Source organism: Pleurodeles waltl, chromosome 8 (assembly GCF_031143425.1).
Source record: "Pleurodeles waltl isolate 20211129_DDA chromosome 8, aPleWal1.hap1.20221129, whole genome shotgun sequence".
Taxonomy (NCBI): domain Eukaryota; kingdom Metazoa; phylum Chordata; class Amphibia; order Caudata; family Salamandridae; genus Pleurodeles; species Pleurodeles waltl.
In genome coordinates this window covers 330,163,678-330,181,449 of record NC_090447.1, presented here as the reverse complement: position 1 = coordinate 330,181,449, position 17,772 = coordinate 330,163,678, and the positions used below count along the sequence as shown (strand labels likewise).

At 44.1% G+C, this 17,772-nt stretch overlaps 1 protein-coding gene across 1 annotated transcript in view; it reads right to left on the bottom strand.

Moving 5' to 3' along the window:
• The window catches only part of EFHC2 (EF-hand domain containing 2), a 234,049-nt gene that overhangs the window by 134,024 nt on the left and 82,253 nt on the right, over positions 1-17,772 (bottom strand). Inside the window, exons 5-6 of the mRNA XM_069204192.1 lie at positions 4,864-5,115; positions 2,745-2,852 (exon numbers count right to left, since the gene is read on the bottom strand). Coding sequence (XP_069060293.1) covers positions 2,745-2,852; positions 4,864-5,115 — 360 coding nt within the window. The remainder of the gene's footprint in view (positions 1-2,744; positions 2,853-4,863; positions 5,116-17,772) is intronic.

The window sequence follows — 17,772 nt, the reverse complement described above, 5'->3', positions numbered from 1 at the left end:
AAACACTCGCATAGGGATGGGCTTCTTACCCTATTATGGTAGGGCAATTAGCCCCAGGTCTGGGAGCTGGGGGGATTTTGCCCCTTGTAGTCACACTCTATGAAGGGACGAAATTCAGTATCAAAAAAAGGAGAAGGGAAATCCAAAAAGGTACAGAGGAACAGGCATGTGATCAAGAAATACTATAATTGAAGCACAGTAACCTGTATAAATCTTAGATGTTAGGACATCTGGTAATTTTCACTGTAAGTATTATACGATAAAATGTAACATGACATAGGCAAAAGCCAGGAAATCACAGCACACATACACAAATAGCACCCGTATTACAAAAGAGTCAAGTGACCAATAACATAAACAACATGAAAGCAACATAAAACGTGGGCTGCAGAACTCCTTGTCCCACCCACTAAAGTAGCTGTGTAAAACATGTCTCAGGCCTGCCACTGTGTGGAGTTTTAAAACCACCATTTTAGCCTGGCAAAACCTTTCTTTTTAATACTTATAAGCCACCCCTGAGGTTACACATGACAGCTCTTGGGGCAAGGAGCAGGGTATTTAAAAAAAGTATTTAAAAATTAGAACAGGTATATTTCATGTTTTACATGTCCTGGCAGAGAAAACCACCCCAAAGGTCGTTTTTCACTGTGGCAAGGCTGGCCCCCCATAAAAGTAAATTGGTTAATCATAAGAGCTAAACTCAGTTTAGAAGCAGCCAGAAAAATACTTCTTCCACTCATTTTAATTGTAATTTAAAATCCTCTTTTGTGGTAAAGTAGGATTTTAAATTTTGGAAATGTAATTTTAGAAAGTTGCATTTTCCTGCATTAGCCAAATGCACTTATCTGCCAGTGCCCAGGGTCATCTGGCTTTCAATGGCACTCCTGTGGTATGATGTGTTTTCCACACAGAGAGAGCACAAAAGGGTCAGGGTGTGGAGAGGTGAGAGTCTTCCTGACAGGATGGCTGTGGAAGATCTAGCCCCCTGTCCTAATTACACAAAGAGTAGCTTAGGGCTGTACCCAGCCCTTACTGATTTCAGAAGAAGCCTTCACTGTCACTGGCAAATTCAGCTCACACCTGGACCTGCCTACCCTTTGTTTCATTAGACAATCTGGAGCCAGAGAAATGAGAACTGATCAGAATTGGTTTTATTGTTAGACAAAGGGGTGACCCCTCCCATCCATAGACTGGCACAGGGCATAGAACTCTTATCCCCAAACCCTCTCACCAGAACACTCCTGAACTTGAGAAGATTCAGTAGAAGGACTGCCTGCTGGCTGCAAGACCCAAGAGTGACTCCAAGGGTCAATTGGCTGACCTCCTGCTTAAGCTACAGGGATACAACAAGCTTTCAGAGACCTTTCCTGCATTCCAGCTGACCATAAACAACTGGAACCTCTCTGCTGGTCTCTGTAGAAGTAAGTCCTGCCCCCATCCCCAAATGCTGCACACAAGGTCTCGGACCCAGAATGTACTTCTTCCTGCCTAACTGAAGGTTTCACCAGATCTGATGCGAAGCAATGCAAAGCCCTGCAGAGCCGCGTCACTCCTCATTGAAGACTTCACCAGATCTTCCACAAAGCAATACAAAGGCCTGCAGAGCTGCACCACTCCTCATTGAGGGCTCCACAGGAGCAGAGCCACACAGTGCAGCTGAAAGGTTTATTGGATCCAACGCAGAGCATTGTAAAGCAATGCTACACAGACCCTGTACCAGAGTCAGAAGGTAAATCCCCCAGTGGGATAAACTAGTTTCTTGTACCCATCCCGTGCACCATCGTGTTCAGCCTGAATATGTGCCTTTGTCCCAGTCTGGCGTAAGCAGACACCCGCAGGTTGTGCGTTGCACCTTTTGGTGCTATGTTTATCCAACACCTTAAGAACTCAAATCTCCTGTTCTAAAGATTTGACTTTTACTTTATTACTGTGTGAGTACGGTATTAATACTTTATACATTGCCTCTAAGTTAAGCCTGACTGATTTTGTGCCAAGCTACCACGAGGTTAAGCACATGTTTAGTTAATGACTTTTGTGCTTCACCCTGACAAGGATTGGGATTATTACATGAAGTGGTTTCTCACCCCCCTTCAACAAATAGTCCAATTTCTTACATGTATCACAAAAAAATGGCACTTTTTTACTATATCTTCATGCTGTGAGGACAGTGGCAAGGAAGAGGGAAGTATCACTGGTACTTATTAGTAATCCTCATAAAACTTAGATCTGGGTGAAATTGTAATGCTGCGTGAGTGACTGACCTTTGCAGTATTGCTGTTGAATTACAATCAAGACATCTGTGTGAAATGTCAGGTAATATGTCATTGTGGCAAAGGGAAGAGGGAAACACTTTGATTAAGTTTAAAGGGCTACAGTGGTTCTATGTTTCTGACGCCTATCCCTCATAATGTAAGGTCTAACAATGAAGGGTACAGTTCTATCTAATGAGGACTACTCATATACAGTTAGAGCATTTTCCTTTCCCTAAGTGTCTTTTTGAGGTCTATGTTTTAATCTGCTGGCATTACCAGAGAATTAGGAGCATAGTAGTTTATTACTGAGAGTGACATTTCAGGTAGTCTGCGTCTAATGATGTTCAAAGTGATATTTTCAAGCTAGTATCAGTCATATCCAAATGTCAGATTCTTAGGCAAACCACACATATATGTTTATGCAAATATACAGCAGGTGACAAAATATTACAATTTACAGATAGTCATCAACAGAGTAGGCAGTAACCTTACCTTAAGGTTGTCTATAATATAATGCCCTCCGTGGCCCATAGGTCCAAATGTATTTAGGACTGTGCGAGCAGTTATCTCCCCAGGCTTAGGAAGTGGCAGTGGAGCATACTGTAAAGAACATGGTAAAATGTGAGACCTGAACACATAATCTGTACTGCAAAGTACTTTTATGAAGTCTCTAACAATGTATTGCAACTCCAGTGGTGCCTATTACAAGCACAGCCTTTTTCTGATTTTACCACTTCCTAGTAGGATACATTAAGATTGTTCCCTAACTGTGGGGGTTATTTAAAGTTTGTGAGGTAGACTGCCATTCTGCCAGGGTAGAGGAGGTTATAATATCTGCCTCTCTGGCGTATGACCTCCGCCATGAAAAGGCTGTCAGGAAGGGAAGTCGTGATCAGCATGGCAGTCCTGAACTCAGCACCGCCGTGGCTGACCACAACTTCCACGACCGCCACCCCATCAGGATCAGTGATCTTGGCAGTGGTAGTAGTTCGACCACCAGGGTTGTAATCTGGCAGTCAGACCACTAGTAGTGAAGTGGTCCGACCGCCACTGTGAGTTTGGCAGTAACAAGACCGCCAAACTTATAATAAGGACCTTATTCATTCATTCAGTTTACTATTTATTTTTAGTTTAAAGAACTCAAACGTTGTATTATTTTTTAAAGGTAAAATTCGTGATTTAGGTTGTTAGAAGTTTTACAAATTAGAAATCACATTTAAATAGCTAAGAGTAGATATTAGTATTCTAAGTTATATGATATCAGTTTAAACATTTGATAACATTATTATTAAAAGAATGCAAGCTCTAATTAAAAGAAATATGTAATTAATTACATGAGTTCCATAACGCTGAAAATGTTGGCATTTGCTATAAACATTTCTCTAAAATATATATTTTGAAACAAAATGTTCTAAAATATTTGTGGTCATAAATTGTTGAAATTATTTTAAAACAATTTCAAGCGATTGTTTGAAAATTAGAATTATGTTACAACATTGTGTGAAAAATGTGTTAATAGTTAGGGTTGGTAAATAATTTCCAAAATGTAAGACTATTTTGAAATGTTTCTAAAAGTTTAATTTTTTTTAACTATGTTCTAAAGTCTATTTTGAAAAAGGTTGGATTGGTATTTTAGTTGTTAAAATGTGATAAAGGAGTTTTAACTGCTTAGAATACTTTCTAACAAAAACGTTTTAAATTTTACTGTGTATTTTGAATCATGTTAGGTATGTTTTTTGCTAAGTTATAAAGTTCATGCAGGTTCTTTAAACAAGTCAGAGCTGTTTATAATGCAAAGAGTGGTTGGTGTTTTTGCATCACAATCCCTGGAAAAAAATATGTCGATTGTTCTATTTAATTTCCATAAATAGCTTACTTGAATATTTATATTAACTTATGTCTCGTATTTAGTAGACTTGTGGTGGAACATATTTAATAATTCAACCAACTTCCTACTTCTGGGTAACTTTAAGTTTTCAGAGCTTTCTACGTTTTATTCTTCCAGATCTATGTATTTACACTGCGATGCATGATTTCAAGATTTTGGCTTGGTGTGGAGGTACACTTCCATTTGCATGGTGTCAGTGCTTTCCTCACACCTCTTTCTCAATATTTTTTTCATGGTACTGTACTTCTGAACTTCTCATAAGTGCACTGAATAATATCTTCCTCTTGCTAAGCTTTTGATTATATTTTCCGGTGCCTAGTCCCAAAATCTCAAAACCGTCAGACAGTATGAGAGAACTGATGACGAGGAGCATACATAACATGGTAAATGCTGAGTCTTGATTACAATATCCGAAGTTTGCTTACACCTTTTTTTCTCAACAACATGTATAACACAAAACAGTTTAATAATGTACATAAAGCATAAGAACCAACTCTACGTAATTCAGAGAGAAACCCTTGCTTTTTAGCATGCATTCTTTGATTTCTGCACTGTTTTCCTTGTCAAATGTTACCATACTCCAAGATATTAAGCAATCATCATTTTGATCAAATCGACCAGAATTTCAGATAATACATAGTTTATTAAGTGATCACTGAAAGTGATTTTAAAGACCAAATGTTAGTCTGAGAAATGAAGTTGCATTATATTTCTCATACTCACCTTGGGTAGCTTTCCTCTATGAAGGAACACAGGGACGGCATCTCGACCTGAATTTTTTGGTATTACTTCAAGGATTTCCACAGTATCATCGGCCAAGTAGTAGTGCAAAATAAGCTCTCTCAGATCACCATTCATAGATGGTGTATCATCCCACGTGCAATAGAACCGCAAAACATGCCTGTCATGTTCCAGGAACTGCTTTAACGTGTCCATGCGTTCATAAGGACGCAAAGGTTGCATAGCATCTTGTTCCTAAAAACAAAACAGAAGACAATAGTAACTTTAAATTTAAACAAAGCCAGTGCTAACAGTGGGGAAAATCTTGGGGTTTTACATTCTGAAAAAAACAGGAGTGAATTAAAGACTTTAATTTCAGGGACAAGGGCTCCTAAGATTGGCCGATTTCAAATGGAGAGCTGTTACTAATGGGAAAATTATTACTACTGTTATTCATATTCATAGAAGAGGATTGGTAACCATATCGCTAGCTAAGCTTTTAAATAAGAAGGGTGCGTGCTAACATTGGTATTACTTCTCTTGAGATTAATATATTTACTGAAACAGCAACACCAAAGCATTGCTCGCCTCCAAATGATCAAAACTTTGCTAAAAGCCAAGAGGTTACTTTCGAGCAAAAAACAGTTTTTAACTTCCAGAAGCGATGTGTGATTAACATACTTATCACTATTCTACTTCCTCTGACATGTCCTTCCTTTTTATCCTTCATTGGTCCCTTCCCGCGAGGTCTGTCCAGTGCTAGTGGAAACACACAAGTTCTAGAAAAGACCAACCCAACTTTTACCATAGACTGGCCAAACATAAGATCTCCCATCTTAAAGTGGTTCAAAGAACCTCAGCTCCCCAAACTTTAAATCAATATACAGCCTTATTCATTAAATATAAATTTTATTTGTTTTCAGTTAAGCCCCTGCGTAGCGAGTTGGTTAGTTCAGAGGACTCTGGTAGTATGAGACAGGGGAAAGGAAATGGAAGAACATAGATATAGGACTTAATGAAAAGTTGAGATCATATCCTTTGTGGAAGAGTTGAGTCCTGATCTGATTCATACTTGTCATACCAGCAATAAATCTGCAGCTGTTTTCAGTGTGATAAGCTACTCAGTGGCGGCCGGCAGCTTTAGGAGGGAGGGGGGCGGGCGGGGCACACACACACACACACACACTCATTCTTTCATACACAGACACGCATGCACGCACGCACATCCATTAACAACACTCATACCATTCAAATATGCACGCACCAAACATTCATTTTAAAACATCACACACACTCATTCTTTCACGCACGCACATCCATTAACAACATTCATATCATTCAAAGATGCATGCACGCACCAAACATTCAATTTGAAACATCACACACATACACACACACACACACACACACTTACCTTTGGCCTCCAGGTCCCAGGAGGGTTGGGAATGCTGCCTTCCCTCATTGGCTGACCTTATGTCAGCCAATGAGGGAAGGCAGCAGTCCCAGCCTCGTCACAGAGTGGGATGGGGTCCGTGAGACTGGTGACCCTACCCCACTCTGTGACGAAGTGTCACTGAATGACACTCGCCCTGGGCGCTTCAGGGCTTAAACTGAAGCGCCTAGGGAGAGTGTCAATTGGTGACGCTTTCCTCGTCACCCAGGGGAGGGCCTCGAGGCACCTTTGCTGGGCCGAGGAGGTCACACCCATAGGAGCTGTGATCTCCTTCGCCCATCAAAGTTCAGTTCAGGCAGCCAGGAGTCTGTGCAAATCGCGCATATCTTCTCCTGGCTGCCTGACCTGAACATGAAGAGTGTCTGTCAGGCTGACCTTTGTTCAGCCTGACAGACACTCTGCATGGGGGGCAAAAGGTGGGGGGGCGTGGCCCCTTCGCCCTAAAGGACGGGCCGCCACTGAAGCTACTTGCAAAAGATTTAAGAATGCCAACAAACGTATACATTTGTAGGTATTAATGACCCTTAAAAGGTGTCCCCCCAACCTGGAACATTTTCAATTCTCATCAGAAAGCAGATTTTTTCACGATTAAAATGATACCATGTAGGTAAAGATTTATGTAGGGGTAAACCAATTTACGAGTGAAAATTCATATGTAAATCCCAAGGTTGTACTAGTACTGATAAATACTGCAGTTTCTGGAAATAAGAATCAATTGTGTGTGCAAGTGGCTTCATGAATTAGGTCCACTGAGGCCACTCTCACTTGACCACAGAAGCAACGTCTTCATGAAAATACAACTGGTCCATTAGGACGGGTCCTCATCTCATGCCTACTGTAGTGTCGCTGGTCGGTGACGCAACCGGCCAGCCGACACCTGTAATCGAAAGGGGGGGGAGAGTCCAAGGACATCCCCAGATGTTTGAGGTAGAGTCTACCTCCGATTGTAGGAATTGTGGTTTGCCCCGAGGCCATCGGCCCGGGGATATAAATAAAGGAGGCGCGGTCAGGGCAGGGCAGAGGGAGCGAAGCGGAAAGCAGAGAACAATCTGCGGCACCGCGCTCGGCATTCCTAGGCTGCACTTGACCACGCGACATTCAAGGCAACAAACATTGTGTCAGTGTGTTTATTTAATCACCGCATTGCTCCGTCATTCTTCTGGGGTCCGTAGTGGACTCACGACATAACATTGGCGATGAGGGATGCGGCCCCACACCGTGCTCCATGCCCCGCAGCGGCCGCAAACCACGCAGTGCTCGTGCGGCGGGTGCATGATCTCGGCTGCACAAATCCAGGACCAAGCGGCGGCCGCACATCACGCGGTGCTCGTGCCGCGTATGCCCTCACCCAACAATAACGCCTCCAGGCCCCACCACCAACACCTCAAAGCATCGGAGTGCTGGTACAGGACAGCTCCATGAACCCTGAGCACACGTGACTACAGGATCGCAACTACACAACTGGACCTCACAAAGCCGATGCCCACATCTCCCGGACAGGAACCCCTTAAACCACAGTGAGTACCAGACGCCCTCCACTCCCTGTGTCACTATTGTTGTGCCTATCAGCACTACCCTACAACAGCTCTAGTACCTGCAGGAGGAACACCAGTCTGACACCTCTGTCTCACCCATAGGCCCACTGGCCACCATGTCTGCCATACCTCCAGTAGAGCCATTCATCGTCGAAGGAGCACCTTCCGCACAGGCCCCAAAATGGAAGGAATGGGTGGAGAGAGTCCTCCTCTTCTTCGAAGCCACCAAGGTTGAGAACGACCAGAAGCGCGCCATGCTCATCCATTTAGGGGGGAAAGACATATATAAGATATCCAAAAACCTGGCGGAAAATACCCCCAAAACACACACAACTCTCATAGCTGCGTTAAACAGGCACTTCGAACCAATGGCCAACATAGATTATGAGAGGTTCATCTTCAGGCAAGCCAGACAACAGGCAGAGGAGTCATTGGACGCCTTCCACATGAGGCTGAGAGAGCTAGCTAGCACCTGCCGGTTCAATAACGACACGAAGGAAGTAAGAGGGCAACTCATCCAGGGATGTGCCTCCTTGAAGCTCAGAGAGCGCATCTTAGAAGAATCCGGGAAGCCGTTAGTGGACATCCTACAAATGGGGCGCACGAAAGAACTGTTAAGGGCCCGCGCATCCCACATGGAGGCAGCCCTGCAGCGGCCCATAAAGGAAGAGACGGCCAACGCAATCACAGTACCCACAAACAGACCAAAACAACGGCCGAACAAGTTGCAAGCAAGGCAATGTGGATACTGCGGTGGGGTCCCACACAAACCATCGGAGTGCCCGGCGAGAGGCAGAACATGCTCCAGCTGCGGGAAGACAAACCACTTCGCAAAAGTCTGCAGATCTAAAAGAACTAGAACAGGACATGCCTCAGTCAATACTGCATCAAACAAGTCAGAGCTTGGGAGTGACATGGACGATGACGAAGCCATGGTACATGTGGTTCACTCCCTCTTCACTGTTAGGCACACCAACCCTCGACAAGCAAAGCTGCCAAAGTGCCAGATCCACATAGGCACGCACGAGATAGTCACAGTGGTGGACACAGGAGCATCCATCAACCTCCTAGCTGCAGAAGAACACAGCCGGATGGTACCAATCCCAACGCTGACAAAGGCAAATGTGAAGGTCTACGCGTATGGGCAGAACACACCACTGGCCCTGAAGGGTGAGTTTCAAACCAGTCTCACCCATGGGTCACAATCCGTTCCAGCAAAGATTTACGTAACCGAGGAAGGACAAGGAATGCTACTGGGCTGTAAAGCTGCAGGGGAACTAGGATTAGTTACGTTCGCATTCAGCATTCATCAAGAGTCCATAGCTGGTGCTAGCAAAAGACTCACGCTACATCACAACATTCTCCACACATGTCGGGCTAAGGAGGTACAAGCGACTAAACTTCGGAATATCCAGTGCCGCAGAAGTGTTCCAAAATGTCATACAAGAACTACTGTCTGACCTGCCCGGAACAATCAATGTCAGCGATGATATCCTTCTCCATACGCCCACCATCATGGAGCACCACTCTCGTCTCCGGGGTGTCCTACAACGTATCCAGGATTCTGGACTCACTTTACACTGTCGAAAATGCGAGTTCCTAAAGGACAGGATACAATTCTTCGGCTACACATTCTCAGCAAGTGGCGTTGCCCCAGATCCGGCCAAAGTGAACGACATCAAGAATGCCACCCCTCCCACAAGCGCCACAGAAGTACGAAGCTTCCTAGGTATGGTCAACTACTGCGGCCGCTTTATCAAGGATCTGTCCAACCTCACCCAACCCCTTCGGAAGTTGACCAAAGCATCTGAGCCACGAAACTGGGGATCGGCAGAACAAGCTGCCTTTGAAGCCATCAAAGAGGCGCTGTCCAGCGAAACCACTCTAAGATACTTTGACCCCAAAAGAAACACGAAGATCGCCGTTGATGCAGGACCAAAAGGATTAGGTGCCGTGTTACTATAGGAACAGGCGGAAGGGATGTGGTCCCCAGTCGCCTATGCTAGCAGGTCACTCACAGAAACTGAGCAAAGGTACTCCCAGATAGAAAAGGAGGCCATAGCCGTGCATTGGGGCTGCAAGCACTACCACATCTACGTGTATGGTCGCCCATTCGTAGTGACTACCGACCACAAGCCTTTACTTCCCCTATTCAACGGCACTGCCTCAAAACCTCAGCAGAGGATTAAGAAGTGGATGCTGCAGTTGCAGGACTATAGTTGTCAACTGGAATACCGCCCGGGGTCTGAGAATCCCACTGACTACTTGTCGAGACACCCAAGAGCAGCCTCAGACGTGGAAGTATGTGAGGCGCAAGAGACCAAAGAGTACGTTAGGTACATCACAGACCGGTCCAGACCGATATCCATGTCGATGGATGAAATTGTGCAAGCCACCAAGGCGGATGAGTGTTTACAGAAGGTTCTGGCAGCAGTACGGAACAATCAATGGCACATACTGAAGAAACAACTACCTTTGTTGACCTCAGAATCCCAGCGCGTCATAGGGAGTCTGTACAATGTAAGAGACGAGCTCACAACTGATGCAGACGGATGCATGCTGAGAGGGAGTAGGTTGGTTATCCCATCATCCCTCACCACCAGAGCAGTCGAGTTAGTCCACAATGACCACCAAGGCATGGTTAAAACAAAAAGCCGCTTATGGTCAAAAGTGTGGTTTCCCCTCATGGACGAACAGGTCGAGAACATGGTGAGGTCATGTGTATGGTGCCAGGCCACAGGAGAGTCGAGCAGGCCCACCCCGATAGAGACTGAACCCGCCCTCGAAGAGCCCTGGAGGTCGACTAGCCTAGACTTCGGAAGTCTGCCCGATGGTCGCCACACCATGGTCCTCATCAATGATTTTTCTAAGTACCCAGAGGTGGAGATCATCCCCGCCCTCACAGCCGACGTCATGATCTCGGGTCTGGAAAAGGCCATGGCCACTCATTGACTGATATCAGAAATAAAAACAGACAATGGGCCTCCATTCCAAAGCCGTGAATTGGCCGAATACCTAAGCACCACCGGCACTCTTCATCGACGAATCACGCCACAATGGCCTCAGGCCAACGGCGAGGTCGAGAGGTTCATGAGGGCGCTGAATAAAGTGATTCGCAATGCCCTCGCTGGGGACCAGGCAGTCGATTATGCCATCTACTCATTCCTGCGCAATTGCAGACAGACGCCCCACTCAACTACAAACAGAGCACCGAGTCACATTGCATTTGGGAGGGCTGTCAACACCAGGACATTGCGCGCTCTACGGGCGACTAGAATGCAAAAACCCAACACTCTCAAGATAATGTAATTTATGCATTGTACTGATATGTTATTGTTTAACCTTTTGCATTGCAGAATTCAATCCAGAAGATTAATTCTTAAGGTGCTTATAAATACTGTTCATTTGCAATGTATTGCTGCAGGCTTCCAGAGTGAGTCAGGGTGTGGTCCCTTTCCAGGGCCTTCTAGAAGCTTTCCCTGCAGCATGCCTGGGTGTGGCTGTGGGCTGGGCCAAGACTCTATAAAAGGGCGCCAGCCCAGCTCCACCTGCTCACTATTCAGAGGTCCCGGTGCAGAGCAGAAGCAACTTCCTGAGCTCCTGTTCCGGTGGCCTACCTTGACCTTCCAGGCCTCTGTGCTTCATACTACAGTGTGATCCTTAGTCAGGGCGGTAAGACGGAGGTTGGGCTGGGCCCCCGACTCCATAATCGAAGATGCTTGAATTCTTGGGCCTAATTCTTCATGTTGAACATTTTGCTCTTGCGCGTGTAATTGTGTGTTTTGGACTTTTCATGGCATTTGCATGCTCGCATTCGAATCGGCAAGATGCACGATTCTTTCCCTGTGATTAATTCATGATATTCATTGTGCGCTACCATTCCTTGACAGTTACATGGTGGCCTTTGAATCGGCAAGACGCTCAATTCGTTTCCTAGTGGTTTAACCCTTGATGCTCATTGTACGCTACCATTTCCTTGGCAGTTTCATGGTGGCATTCGAATCGGCAACACACGCAATTCTTTCCTTGTGTGTAATTCTTGATATTCATGGTACGCTACCATTTCCTTGGCAGTTTCATGGTGGCATTCGAATCGGCAACACGCGCGATTCTTTCCTTGTGTGAAATTCTTGATATTCATTGAACGCTACCATTTCCTTGGCAGTTTCATGGTGGCATTCGAATCGGCAAAACCCGCGATTCTTTCTTTGTGTGTAATTCATGACATTCATTGTACGCTACTATTTCCGGGGCAGTTTCATGGTGGCATTCGAATCGGCAAGACGCGCAATTCTTTCCTTTTGGTTAATTCATGATATTCATTGTACGCTACCATTTCTTGGCAGTTTCATGGTGGCTTTCGAATCGGCAAGACGCGCAATTCGCTTCCTAGTGACTTAACCTTTGATTTTCATTGTGCGCTACCATTCCTTGGCAATTACAGGGTGGCATTCGAATCGTCAAGACGCGCGATTCCTTCCTCGTGTTTAATTCATGTTATTCATAGTGCGCTACCATTTTTTGGCAGTTACATGGTGGCACTCGAATCGGCAAGACGCGCAATTCTTTCCTCATGCTTAATTAATGTTATTTACTGTGCGCTACCATTCTAAGGCATTTTCTTGGTAGTATTCGAGTTGACAAGTCGCGTGATTTATTCCATGAATCTACATTGTGTTATTCATGGTGCACAATCCTTCTATGGTGTTTAATACTATATATAAAAACCTGCAATGTGCACAATTCACTTTCCAATCTTTTGAGAGAACAAAAAAAGACCAGAGTTCTAGATGTAATGCTGTGTGTTCCTGATATGTATTCTTAAAATAAGATTCATATGATGGTTCAGAAATTACTCAGATAGTTTCCTGATTCTCATGCTAAAGAAAGTACTTGAATCTGAAAGTTTTATCTAACTTCTCTTGCTTCCCCCACAGGTATTCAGTCTTCTACAAGCCTAGTCATTTTAAGACTATTCTAAGGTTGTTCATGTTTTCCGAATGACAATGCTTAGAGTCATAGCATAGTACTGATTTAATGAGATGTAATTTTGATGTTGTGTGTTCTAACCTTTTGCTTCCTACAGGTCTCCTTCCCAGCTGTTCCCTTCCTAATCCCCTTTTCCCCACTTGGACTCTCTTAGACTCTGTGACAAATCTAATCAGAGTATTGGAGCTGTCTTGTGGTGGAAGTGTTGGGAACGTGCACAGACCCCGAGGATCTGGTGACTCTGACAGAATAGTGAGCCCACAAATTATTATCCTCCTGGTTTGTGTATGTTCTCAGCATGGCAACACTGGACGAGCTAGTCAAGGCTATCACCCAGCTCCAGTCATAAGTGGTATCATCAAAAGATTTTGAAAAATAGCCTAGCTGAGAGAGTGAGTCAGTTACAGGACAAGGTAGAGAAGAAGGAACAAAGTCCCACAGGTGTGTCTTGGCCTGGTACTTCTTCTCAGACTTCTGGAGGTATTCCGACAAACGTTTCCCTCAATGTTCCTTCAGCCATTCCTTTAGCTCCCCCAGAACGTTTCTCAGGTGACCCCTTGAAAGCACAATCTTTCCTGGTTCAAGTGGAACTACACTTCACCTGCAGACCACATACTTTTCCCGATGCCCAGTCCAAAGTGCCTTTCTTGTTGTCATATCTGTCTGGAGATGCAGCTACCTGGGCTATTCCTCTTGTGCGTAAAGATAGTCCCCTGTTGTACAACTGGAGAAATTTTGTTTGTGAGTTTGAGCAAGTTTTTGATCGTAGAACTGTAACACTGTCAGCAGATCGTGAACTATTAGACTTACGCCAGGGGAATCAGGACTTAGTGTCATATTTAGCCAACTTTAATCGGCTGGTTGCTGAGACATCCTGGCCAGAGGAAAAACAAGCAGCCTTGTTTTACAAGGGACTCAAAGAGGAGTTAAAAGATACAGACTGTCAAGAATTAATAAACCTTGTCTTGATGCTTGATCATCGTTTAACTGAACGAAAAGGAACGCGTAAAAAGACTGAAAAATATTCCTGGCATGTTCACGATAACAGAGACTCAAGAAATCCGAAAGAAAGAACGCCTGAACCGATGGAGATTGGAACCATCAGGAGACCTTTGACCAAAGATGAAAAGGACCTACGCAGAAAAAATGGACAATGTCTCTATTGTGGGTGGAAAGGTCATTTCGCCAAAGACTGTTCAATCAAACCAAAGAACAAGCGAGGTCCAGTTCAGAAGGTTGCAGCCAATGCATCAGTCGAGTTGGAAAACTAAAACACCCAAGATGCAGAGAAGGGTTGCTCTTGGGTGTCACTGTGGACCCTTCACAATCTAGACATCTCAAACTGGGAATAAGAGTTCAGGTTAAGAAAAAGACCTATTTCAAGAAGGCTCTAGTCGATTCTGGGGCTACCGGGAACTTTGTTGACTCCCAATTGGTTCGTGCATGGGGGATCCCATGTATTGAAAAGAAGACCCCAGAAATCATCCAGGCAGTCGATGGAAAACTCTTGACTGGAGGTCCGGTAACTCTTCAGACTGTCCCCTTGTCGGTGATTTGTGAAGATAAAAATCAAAGAAAGAAACATAAAGAGAAACTTATCCTTGACGTGATCCATGCTCCCCAGTATGGGATTATCCTTGGTTTGCCATGGTTAACTCATCACAATCCAGAGATTAATTGGACAGAACGAAAGGTTGTGTTCTTATCTGCTCTATGTAAAGAACAATGTCTCCAAAGGACTCAAGAATCGGAAGTTCGCAACTCTTACATAGCTACCGCCGCAGAGAAAGAAGTTCAGTTGCCCAAACAGTATTCATCTTATGAAGATGTATTTGATGAGAATGAAGCAGAGAACTTACCTCCTCATAGATCTTATGATTGTCAAATTGATCTAGTTCCAGGTGAGATACTTCCCAACTGTCGTGTGTATGTCCTGTCAGAACATGAAAATCAACATTTACGAAAATACTTGGATCAATTCTTAGAGAATGGTTTCATCCGCCCCTCGAAGTCTCCCGCAGCTTCTCCTTTGTTTTTTGTTCCGAAGGCGAATGGAGAGCTTCGAACTTGTATCGACTATAGGGGTTTGAACAAAATCACCAGCAAGAACAAATATCCTTTGCCCCTAATTCCGGTCGTACTCGAACAAGTAAAGAAAGAAAAAATCTACACAAAGCTTGACCTTCGAGGTGCTTATCATTTGGTCAGAATGAGAGAGGGTGACGAAAACAAAACAGCATTCAAAACAAGATATGGCCTTTTTTAATACACCGTCATGCCTTTTGGTCTGTGCAATGCTCCAGCAGCATTTACATTTTTCTTGAATGACGTTCTTAGAGAGTACCTCGATATATTTGCCATAGTCTACATTGATGACATTTTGATCTACTCAGACAATGAAAATGAAAATGTCCAACATGTCAAGAAAATTCTGGCAGCCCCTACGTAAACACCATTTATATTGCAAACTAACCAAGTGTGAGTTTCATGTTAACACAGTTGAGTTTTTAGGGGTTATCCTTACCCCTCAAGGTATGGTGATGGCAGAAAAGAAAGTAAAAGCTGTATCTGATTGGCCCACCCCCAAAGACTGTTCGTGATGTACAATGTTTCCAGACAGTGGCTCCAATTACTAAGCTATTAAGAAAGAAAGAAAAATTTGTATGGTCCCCAGAAGCAGATGAAGCCTTTTCAACTTTGAAAGAAGCTTTCTCAACTGCCCCAGTCTTGACTCATCCAGATGCAGATCGACCTTTCATAGTGGAAGGTGATGCTTCAGAAGTGGCGATAGGAGCAGTCTTGTCACAACGAAACAAAGACACTGGTCAGCTTCATCCTGTAGCTTACATATCTCGGAAGTTGAACAAAGCCGAACAGAACTATTTCATTGCTGAAAAAGAGCTTCTGGCGATTCGTGACGCCTTTAAAGAATGGAGACATCATTTGTTGAGTGCCAAATATACTGTCACAGTATATACTGATCATCGCAATCTTCAATTCATGAGTTTCACCAGACTTTTGACTCCTCAGCAATTAGGTTGGATGGTGTTTTTTGCCGAGTTTGATTTTGTGGTAACCTTCCGGCCTGGTAAAGATAATTGCAAAGCTGACGCCTTGTCCCGCCAAGAGTCTACCACATTGCCTGCACTTCAAACCTCCAGAGCTATCATTGCTCCTGACAAGGTCCTATGTATCAGAAAAACTGAAGATTTCTTTGAAGACATCCGCAATTCTTTCACTGTTGAAAAATGGCAGACTTGGGCCCAAGCAAATCCCAAAAGGTCAATCAAGCAAGGATTACCCTTTCATGGCGCTCATTTGTTCGTGCCCACTACCAAACTTCGCAAGATAGTGTTTCATTGGTTGCATTTTATACCTACGGCAGGTCACCCAGGTACTCCTACAACTCTGGAATTAATCCAAAGCTATTTTTGGTGGCCTACCTTAATAAAAGATGTAAAAACAATGGTAAACAACTGTGAAGTCTGTGCTTACACTAAAACAAGTCATTCAAAACCAAAAGGGTTGCTACATCTACTCCCAACCCCAAGTCGTCCGTGGGAGCACATTTCTTTAGACTTTATTACTGGTCTGCCAGTGGTTCAACAGCATTCAGTAATTTTGGTGGTAGTAGATAGTCTCACGAAATATGGACATTTCATTGCCTGTAAGAAATTGCCCACCTCTAGTGAACTGGCAACTATCTTACTGAATAGAGTGGTTTGTTATCATAGACTGGCAAAAGTGATCCTCTCCGATCAGGGGTCGCAATTTGCCTCTAACTTCTGGAAGACATGGTGTAAAACACTCCAAGTGACATCTACACTATCTACTAGCCACCATCCTCAAACAGATGGTCAAACGGAGAGACTAAATCAGACTTTGAAGCAATACCTACGTGCTTACGCTGAAAAAGCACTTCATTCTTGGACATCAATGCTCTGGTTAGCTGAGTTAGCCTGCAACAACTCCTTCCACACTTCTACTGGCGTTACACCCTTCTTTGGTTTGCTTGGCTATCATCCTTACACCTTGCCCATCACAATTCCTCAAGAAAGTTCTCTTACTCCAGCTGTGTCAGAAACCATTCAACATTTGCATCAAACTCAGAAATTGATTCAACAGCATTTAGAAAAAAGCCCAACAAAAATAAAAAAAGCATTATGACAAGAAACATTGTGAGGGACCGCAGTATCAACCAGGTGACAAAGTGTGGCTTTCCACAAAACATATAGACTTCAAGAAGAAGCACATGTTCAACCCCAAATTTATAGGTCCTTACACTGTCTTCAGCAAATCAATCCTGTGACCTATAAACTGCAATTGCCCAGATAATTACGGATTCATCCAGTGTTCCATACTTCCCTCTTAAAAAAGGCAGTTCAAAAGGTCCGCCCTCATCCAACTCCTGTTCTAGTACAGGGGGAAGAAGAATACGAAGTCAAGAAAGTGTTGGATTCTAAATTGAGAGGGCGTAACCTATGGTACTTAATCTCATGGAAAGGTTATGGTCCTGAAAGTAACTCATGGGTTTCCGCATCTGATATTCATGCTCCAGTACTTATGAGACGCTTTCATTGTCTCAATCCAGACAAACCAGGCCCTAGAGCGCGCCTGGGAGAGGGGAGTACTGTCAACACCAGGACGGTGCGCGCTCTACGGGCGACTAGACTGCAAAAACCCAACACTCTCAAGATAATGTAATTTATGCATTGTACTGATATGTTATCGTTTAACCTTTTGCATTGCAGAATTCAATCCAGAAGATTCATTCTTAAGGTGCTTATAAATACTGTTCATTTGCAATGTATTGCTGCAGGCTTCCAGAGTGAGTCAGGGTGTGGTCCCTTTCCAGGGCCTTCTAGAAGCTTTCCCTGCAGCATGCCTGGGTGTGGTTGTGGGCTGGGCCAAGACTCTATAAAAGGGAGCCAGCCC